The following is a 9,650-nucleotide window of genomic DNA, read 5'->3' as shown; positions in this document are numbered from 1 at the left end:
GAGATCCAGCCCAGTCTTAGCAGTTAGGGTTAGACAAGGGTTTGATGGTGCTAAATTCTTGAAACCATTCCTCTTTTTCTCAGGCAACAGCGGCAGCCAACAACATCTCAGCCACACCAACATTCTTGTTCTTCAGGAACCGAGTTCGGGTGGATCAGTATCAGGGGGCAGACTCCGCCGGTCTGGAGGAGAAAATCAAACAGCACACAGAGAATGACCCGGGAAACAGCGAGGACTCTGACATTCCAAAGGGATACGTGAGTTGACAATGTTACTGACTCCTCTCTGCTGAAGGTGTGTGTGTGTGTGTGTGTGTGTGTGTGTGTGTGTGTGTGTGTGTGTGTGTGTGTGTGTGTGTGTGTGTGTGTGTGTGTGTGTGTGTGTGTGTGTGTGTGTGTGTGTGTGTGTGTGTGTGTGTGTGTGTGTGTGTGTGTGTGTGGGATTTAATGTTACTTTTTATAAATTGATCATCAACATGTTAAATAGTCCATTTTTGTTACTCTTGAAAATGCCCTGTAGAAAGTTGAAAACATGAAGCAAAGCAGCATACACTTTGCATCGAGATATGTTTGCCTTTTACATCACAATTTTTATAAGAAATAAGAGAACGTAGCATATGTGTAATATATAAAAAAAAAAGAAGAAGAAATAAAAGTTTAAAACGAAACAAGGCAATAAATGTGAATCAGCCAGTTTCCCCAAAAGGACATGTATGAATGTAATTCTAAAATAAAGGCAGGAATAGACCCAGGAGTTGAGTTTTTTTGTTTCTTTTTCAGATGGATCTCATGCCTTTTGTCAGCAAAGCCGGCTGCGAATGCCTCAATGAGAGCGACGACTGCGGCTTTGATAACTGCTTAATCAAAGACTCCACCTACATGGAGTCTGACTGTGATGAACAGGTACAAGCTGTCAAAAATCTGCCCAAATGTGTGATCTTGCAATCACAAGAATGAAGAGCAATTCACTCAGTTCAAGCATTTCTCACATATGTTTGTAGTTTTTCCCAATCCCAAAAAGTTGTGCAAAAAAAAAAACAAGCAGGTTGGAAGAATGTTAGCCATTTCTGTTAATCACCCCAATTTTTTAGCACAAAATGTGTCTTCAACAAGCCAAAGCCCTTGTAAATTCTGTATGCAATTGCATATGGGATTTTTTTTCCTCAAAAAGTTGTGTTGTCGTTCAGAGTATATTCCCAGCGGTCCTTCTCAACACTGGACCTAGCCTGTTTCAACTAGCAGGCTAGATGAAGTAGTCATCTAGCCTAGATGTACTGTCATCTAGCAGTACACTGCATTGGTCAGTCAAAGACATGCGATCACACATGACATGTAACACGTAGCCAGTCACATTCTGCTGATTTACTTTGTGGCTGCTAATGTAACCCTAAACTCTGATAGCAGGACCAGAGCTGGGGAGATACTTTACAGGGGATGTTCTAATTGCGAACAGGGTTTTTACGGAGAAAACCTGCATGCATTTTTAGCACCCTTTAACATTTTCTTGAGGAAGGACCTCTAACGCCCCGGCCAAATACGTGCATCCAAGTCTCTGACAAACCTAGGGAAAACACTGGCTTGGTTACTACTGTCTGTAAGAAGCTATATAATATTATAACAATTACCTTTTTTGGCAGATAAACAACAACTCGGTTGTACTCACTTTACCTGCCTGATAAATTAAATTAAATTGTAATTTGTCTAATACGTTGCTGTTCTTTTATCTTTTCTAGTTGCTGATAACTATTGCCTTCAACCAGCCGGTGAAACTCTTCTCTATGAAGCTACTATCCTCAGAGTTTGGTAAGTTTTTTTTTATGCTTCTCTGCACTTAGTTATTATTACTAACTATTAATTAAACTTAATTAGTGCTATCAAACGATTTGAATATTTAATCACATTAATGTCATAGTTACCTCGCAATTGATCGCAATTAATCACACATTTTAATCTATTCTAAATGTTATGGCTATATATTCAACAACAACAAAACGGATGCGTGAGATAAAGCTGATTTCACACCTATGAGACACCGTATGTGTGAAATCACAAACACGCCCCCAGTGTGTACCTTTACACACTGGGGGCGTGTGTATTACAAGTTGAAGGAATAATAATAGTGATAACAAGTAATAATTCAATCTACACAGCTCTATAAAGAAGGAAAAATCTCTCCATTCCTGTTCTCGTTACATAAAAGTTCAAATCATTTTAACGTTATTGTGCAACCCTGCCCCTATTTTCACCTGTTGCTGAGTAACGCACATTAACATCCCATGGTCTCTTGAATTGAATGAAAATTAATTTGAGAGCCTTTAGATCATGCGTTTCCAGCCCAAAGTAACCAGTTGTTTCAGACCCATTGTTTCAGAATCCGTTTGATAGCGTGAGGTTTAGCAGAAGGTAACAATACAGTTATGTTTTTAAGCCTAAATCAAAATAACCTGTTGTTTTTTCACTATTTTTTTCACTACTTTTTCTAACATTTTTTTTGTCACTTTTTCTATTGTGGGTGCTTCTTTGATGTTTTTTCCAAAGTTATTGGATATTTCTAATGTTGACATTTTCAGCTCATTTCGAAGGCCCATTTTTTTGTGATGAAAAAACTGAAAAGGGGTGAAATTGATGGTGCATTATTGATAGTTTAGTGGATAGCGAAGCGGTCTTGTGTTATTTTTGCTGAGGAGGGCTCAAATCCAGTGACAAGGATCATCCTAATTTCTTTTTTTCTGCGGCAGAATGTTGTAATGTAGTGCTCAGATATTCAGTTCAGTACAGTTTACATTGAGCTGTGACATGCAGAAGCCAATAAAATGTTTATGAATATGTAGCAAATCTGTCGACGCAGGTAGCCGTTGATAGGTTTACACGGCATCTGGACAGGCTCGGAAACCAGTAGGTGGAAAAACCAGAAGGCACATAACACCGATCTAGATAGATCCGGTGTGGTGTTTTGGTTTTTCTAACGTTACTAGTTGTTGCGACAGCATGTGGAAAAAAAAGTTTGCTAGGTTCAAAAAATTGACGCTGTTGAAATAGGTTTGCGTCAACGCTGTTAACAACGCGTTTAACTGACAACACTAAACTTAATTAACCTGAATCTCTCATCTGGTGGTATGGCGAATATTCAGTTCCCTGATAACGAATGTCCTATCCTTTGTTCCGTTTTCCCTTCCCTCTCTCCTCCCACCTTTCTCTCCAAATCCTGTTCTCTGTTCTCTCTACTCTTATTTCTTCTTCTCTGGTCCTTCTCCGCATCAGCCCAAGCCCCTAAGGTGGTGAAGCTGTTCATTAATCTCCCTCGGTCGATGGGCTTCGATGACGCCGAGCGATGTGAAGCCACTCAGACTCTGGAGTTGTCAGAAGAAGACTACAAGGAGGACGGTTTGATTCCTCTGCGCTACGTCAAGTTTCAGAATGTACAGAGTGTTACGGTAAGGACCAGTTAACACGCATAGCTGCTGAAACCGAGACAAAATGTCTCATTCAATGTATTGGAATGCACTGGCTAATGTAAAGACTGTTACACGCTGGGAGCGTTATTTTTCTAGCGATTAATCTGCACCTCAATATAATTTTTCAAACTGTTGTTTTTGTCGTGAGAACACCAATATTATGTGGCGATAAAGCAATTTAATTTTTTCCCGGAAGTGCATTGTTTGGCACTTTCATACCGTGAATAAAATCATCAACAAAATGCCATTGTTCAAAAAAAAAAAAGTTTTTCCTGCTTTGGCCTATATGTATGTTATCAAGACGCATATTTACTTTTTAGCGTGTTTATCAACACCGTTTGGCCTTATTATTAACTTACATTACCTTGGGATTACGTGTGAATTAGGACCGTGGCGAGTAATATAGAAGTGCAAATATCCGCATAAAACACAGGACTTTCACCCAGGAGAGCAGGAATTAGGTCCCACGTGTTTCCTAAACTCAACCGTAGATTTCTTTTTTCCGAAACCCAACTTTGGCCTCGCGATAACACGGCATGTGGCTTTAAAAAGTGGCGTGTGTGTTTACACTGGGATGTTGTATACAGTGTAGACAAACACCCGGGTAGATCAAAATGTGTACAGATAACACGCCACTTGGCTTTAGGAAAGTTGTGTCATGTTGCAATCTGCTTTGAATTCTGCCGTTTTCGCTACTAGGCCTGCACGATTAATCATTATAAAATCCTAATCTCAATTCAGCCTGTTCACAATTTAAATTTTTCAATAACTTTGATTAGTATGATTTTTTTTTTTTAATGAGTGATTCTCATTAATTTTCTGAGCAGACTGCATTACTACTACTTTCTTTTGTAATTTTTAAGCATAGTAAATATATATAAAATACGATTTAAAGCGCTCCCAAGCGCTGTAATGCTCTCCCTTCTCTTCATTGAAGCCTCTATGTTTTTACAGGCTTGTGGTGGTGAACAATTTGTTTTGTTTAGTCCTGGTCAAAATAATCACGGCAGAGAATCGTGATATCACTTCTATGGAAAATAAATCGTGATTCATATTTTTTCCTGAATCGTGCATGCCTACTTGCTTCCTACTTCATCTTTAGCTGGGTTAGTGTTTACTGAGTAGAACTTCCCAATTGGGATTTCCATTAGATCCGAGTACTGTTACTTGGCTGCCTCTTCTGCCAATTTTCCCAGCTCTTGTCACATGACCGATTAATGTTTCCATGTATTCCATCCAGAATTCTGATACTATAGAACCAGTACTTGAATAGTGGTTCTAAAAAAGGCAGACTGAGCCTATAGAAAATGTGTATTGTGTTTGGATATAAAATTTGTTAAAAATGAAAACAAGTGAAACTATGTATATTGATGGTATTTGTAATTTTTTTTCTTCCCCTTACTAGTTGTTCGTCAAGTCAAACCAAGGAGATGAGGAAACAACAAAAATCAACTACCTGACATTCATAGGTACTCCAGTGCAGGCCACCAACATGAGCGACTTCAAGAGGGTATGGAAGAGTTACAGCACCTTAAAGTCATTCATGTTCACATATGTTTGAGTGTGTTGTACTCACATGGTGGATCCTTGTATCCTGTTGCCATGTAGGTTGTGGGAAAGAAAGGAGAGAGTCACTGAGCAGGTGAACCAAAGGCAGGATGAGAAGAAGAAGAAGAGGAAAAGGAGGCTGCAGATACATCCAAGGACTGTCCCTCTGCCAAAGCTGCCACACTCTGCTGTGTCACACAAAAAACACACAGCCTTCAGCGGACCTCCTCAAGCTCTAAATGAATTCTCCGTCTGTGGAGACTATAAATCATTTGTATTGTAATTCTGATGAAAATCACTGTAAATAAAACACAATCCTTTTTCAAGGGACTGTGCGTTGTGTCTGTTTTCTGTGGGAGCAATAGCAGTGAATGTGGCTCTGGTAGCAGTTCTAGTATTGCAATACAGACAGTATAATATGTGGATGTAGTATGGGCTTCAGTAATCTAGGCAATAAATGCAGCACTCTGTAATACGGATAAATAAAACATTTATTTTTCTGTGCTTAGCAGCAAACTGCCCAAAATTGTTGTTATTGCAGGTTTAAAGTCTGTTTAACTAGCTAATCAAGTACAAGAATGCAGCCTCAAGTTTATCTCTTCCCTATCTATTAATAAACTAGATTTTTCAAGGAAAAGTATTTCTCTCGAAAGTGCAGCCTGTGGGTTTAGAGGTGATGTGAAATCCAGACTACGAGTCAGAAAGACTTTGTTCTGAAATGATTTCTCTTCTTTTGGACTGTGATTTCCCTAAAAATCCTGCCAACCTCAGCATTAAACATTTATCAAATTGTCAGATGAATTTACTTTGACATAGCTTTTATTCCCTTGTATTAAACATGGGGAAAGTACATTTAAATGTAATATATATTATCTACAGGTATACCTATTAATACATACAATATTAAATACATATTAATCAGTGTGTAGTTCATAGTGTGTAACACTGCAGACTGTAACTTTTTCCAACTGATTCGACCTTTGCTCAGGTCTGGGTGGGGGTGTACAACAGGGATTGATTGACAGTTTATGACCTATGCAGTATTGGTACACCTGTCATACACCTTAGCACGTGTTCTCCCTTGATTTATTCATTCACTGTCTATGGTTCCAAGGGCCTTTCACCCCTTACCCCTCAATCAAAAAAAGTATTGGGACAATAGGTCTCGCAGGAACGTGCAAGACGTAGGGGTAAGATAGAGAAATGAGATTTAGCCTTATTCTGCGTTGCTATTAGTACTCGTTGAGAATACGCAGGCCACAACAAGGAATACGTTGTTTTTTTTGTTGTCGTTGGGTCACTTTTACTCACGACATGCTATCCGGCTGCAAAGGATCCCAAAGGAGTCTCAAACTCGAGTCCACATCTCTGCTTCCTCTGACGGCAATTAAGATCAATATGGCTGTCATGAAAAAATGCTCTGTTAGAGAACTTCATAAGATATGTCATCAACTAGACGTAAAATGAAACCTTTCAGTGTGGTTAATCGTAATGATTCCTAAAAGATACACATACTCAAAACATGTCGTGACAGTACCAACTACATTTTCTACACTGTTGATCAGATATGGGTGAGTGGACCACATTAGATTGAATTGTGATCATTAAGAGTATGAACATAGTCTCCTTCACCACAGGCTGATATCACTGCATGACTGGGGCTATAAACACGCTGCCTTTCCTCTTCCTGGAATGAATCTCTAGCCCTTGCTCCTCCTCCTGCCCTCAAACACAGCCAATCACCTCAGTCCACATTTCCTTCACCCATCACTATCTGCCAGTATACATATGGGTGAAACCAACCTGACCTAACCAGTATTATGTACAAAGAAAATCAACTGTCAGACATTTGCTGTCTCTAAGAGGTGAAATGGCGCAGCAAGGAATTCAGATAAAAGATAAGGAAAAACTCTGCTGTTCGATCTGTCTGGACATACTGAAGGATCCAGTGACTATTCCATGTGGGCACAACTACTGTATGGGCTGTATTAAAAGCCACTGGGATGAAGAGGATCAGAAGGAAATCCACACTTGTCCTCAGTGCAGACAGACCTTTGGGTCGAGGCCTGCCCTGGTGAGAAACACCATGTTGGCAGATTTATTGGAGGAGCTGAAGAAGACAGGACTCCAAGCTGCTCCAGCTGATCACTGCTATGCCGGACCTGAAGATGTGGTATGTGATTTCTGCACTGGGAGAAAAGTAAAAGCCCTCAAGTCCTGTCTTACTGTGAGCAGCACCTTCAGCCTTACTATGAATCCCCGGCCTTTGGAAAACACAAGCTGGTCGACCCTTCCAAGAAGCTCCAGGAGAACGTCTGTGCTCGTCACAGCGAGGTGATGAAGATTTTCTGCCGCACTGATCAGAAATGTATCTGCTATCTGTGCTCCATGGATGAACATAAAGGCCACGACACAGTTTCAGCCGCGGCAGAAATGACTGAGCGGCAGAAAGAGCTCGGGTTGTGCCTGCAAAAGATCCAGCAGAGAATCCAAAACAGGGAGAAAAATGTGAAGGTGCTTCAGCAGGAAGTGGAAGCTATCAATCACTCTGCTGATAAAGCTGTGGAGGACAGCAAGAAGATCTTCACAGATGCAAAGCAGCAGATCAGATCTCGTCAGAAAACGGAAGTGACCCACGTCAACAAGCTTCAGGAGAAGCTGGAGCAGGAGATCACTGAGCTGAACAGGAAACTCACTGAGCTGGAGCAACTGTTACACACGGACGATCACATCCAGTTTCTGCAGAATTTCATCTCGCTGTCACGTCTAAGTGAAGCTACAGACTCATCCGGCATCGATATCCGTCCTCTGAGGTACACTGAGGATGTGACTGCAGCTGTGTCAGAGGTCAGAGATAAACTACAGGGCATTCTTAGTGAGGAATGGACCAGCGTGTTGCATACATGGACTGAAGATGTTTTACTGCCACAGGCAGAACCCAAGACCAGAGATGAATTCTTACAACATTCATGTCAGCTCACACTGGATTATAACACAGCATGCAGGAAATTAATTATTTGCAGTGACCTAGAAGTAAAAAACCAGCATAATCCACCTAATTATTTACATGTTCTTCACCCAGACAGTTTTACTGACTGGGCTCAGGTTTTGTGTAGAGAAAGTCTGACTGGACGTTGTTACTGGGAGGTGGACTTTAAAGGGACAGGCATTTTTGTAGCAGTTGCATACAAGAATATTAGCAGAGCAGGAAGAGAAAGTGCCTTTGGGCACAATGACAAGTCTTGGGCATTACAATGTTTCCATAACAGTTATGAATTCACACACAACAACATCAGAACTTCTGTCTCGGGTCCTGCGTCCTCCCGAGTGGGAGTGTACCTGGATCACAGTGCAGGTGTTCTCTGTTTCTACAGCGTCTCTGAAACCATGACCCTCCTCCACAGAGTCCAGACCACATTCAGTCAGCCGCTCTGTCCTGGACTTGGGGTACATTACGCTTCTGCTGAAATCTGCAGAGCTTCAAACACAGAAGACTAAAATTCACAGAGACACAAATGACAACTTATATAGGGTTTATGTACATAGTGATATGTCTCATTTAGCCATAGTTGATATCAATGCATGATGAGCAAGTTTTCATCTTCTTTCATCTTTAAAGTCAAATATGTAAATGTGATTACATGTGAAAAAATTACATTATGTTACATGTCATTTAGCTGACACTTTTATCCAGTGACTTACCATTAAATGCTTCCAACCCTGAAGGGGGCAAACTCCAGAGTGCAAATACATTAGTTGTAAATAAGAAAAACTACAAAGAGCCATATAAGAAAATGCAGCTTCAAGTATTTTTTTTTAGTTTTTCTTCTTGTTTCATTAATCTTCTCAAGTGCAGTCGGAAGAGATGTGTTTTTAGCCTTCGGCAGAAGATTTGTAGGCTTTCGGCCCACATCAATATCATTTCAAATGCATATAAATGAATAAAATACAATCAGAAAACTAAAAAATACACTTAGTTTGGGATATTTCTTCTTTTAAATCTGTGTGGTGAGAAGGTAATAAGTAACTTGTGATGTTTGTTTCTGTAAACTACTTAAGGATTGTTTGAGATTGTCTTCTGATAATTGAAGGAAAAGCAGCAATTTAAAACGCAAAAAAATAATCTATGGCAATGAATAACTATAGATTTCTTATTATTATTGTTATATAGATCTCTCAGAACTTTGCTGTGATTATTGACCATCTAACCGGCTGTGTGGTCTGTAGTCTGTTCTGTATTGTTGCTGTTATATTTGCAGCTCTGTTTTTCAGAATGGGCCTCAATGGAATGTAACAATAAGTACCAGTATTTTCTTTGTCACAGCATTTTAATATATCAAACATTAAATAAATATTGAAACCTTTTTGTCAATCAATATTTTTTACACCGTTCCCAAATTCCTTAAAACTTAAAAACCTTTGTATGTTTTTCCGTCCATGTTCAACCTGACCAGTTTTTCCCTGATGTGCGTTGTATATTTGTAGGCCTATAGTAATGCGTCATAGTCTTTTTTTTAAATTTATTTTATTTCCAAAAAACAGATTTATGGCATGTGATGATTGTACGAAAGAGGATTAGGCCCAAACGTGAAAAAAGTATTGGATTCTGAGCATAGACCATTAATAATACATACATATATGTATATAT

The 9,650-nt window shown here is 39.6% G+C and overlaps 2 protein-coding genes across 2 annotated transcripts in view; both read left to right on the top strand.

Annotated features, from left to right (window-relative positions):
- The window catches only part of txnl1 (thioredoxin-like 1), a 7,221-nt gene extending 1,889 nt beyond the window's left edge, over nt 1–5,332 (top strand). Inside the window, exons 3-8 of the mRNA XM_032539490.1 lie at nt 84–257; nt 780–902; nt 1,733–1,802; nt 3,261–3,433; nt 4,860–4,964; nt 5,063–5,332. Coding sequence (XP_032395381.1) covers nt 84–257; nt 780–902; nt 1,733–1,802; nt 3,261–3,433; nt 4,860–4,964; nt 5,063–5,092 — 675 coding nt within the window. The 3' untranslated portion in view covers nt 5,093–5,332. The remainder of the gene's footprint in view (nt 1–83; nt 258–779; nt 903–1,732; nt 1,803–3,260; nt 3,434–4,859; nt 4,965–5,062) is intronic.
- A 1,502-nt stretch (nt 5,333–6,834) lies between these two features.
- Nucleotides 6,835–8,639, top strand: LOC116704208 (E3 ubiquitin/ISG15 ligase TRIM25-like). The gene is given in 2 exon segments (XM_032539489.1): nt 6,835–7,224; nt 7,227–8,639. Coding segments are annotated over 2 exon segments (1,626 nt in total). The 5' UTR covers nt 6,835–6,872; the 3' UTR covers nt 8,501–8,639.
- Nucleotides 8,640–9,650: the final 1,011 nt, after the last annotated feature.

This window comes from Etheostoma spectabile, chromosome 16 (assembly GCF_008692095.1).
Source record: "Etheostoma spectabile isolate EspeVRDwgs_2016 chromosome 16, UIUC_Espe_1.0, whole genome shotgun sequence".
NCBI classification, from domain to species: domain Eukaryota; kingdom Metazoa; phylum Chordata; class Actinopteri; order Perciformes; family Percidae; genus Etheostoma; species Etheostoma spectabile.
Note: the sequence above shows the minus strand (reverse complement) of the source record. Positions and strands in the feature narration are given on the sequence as shown.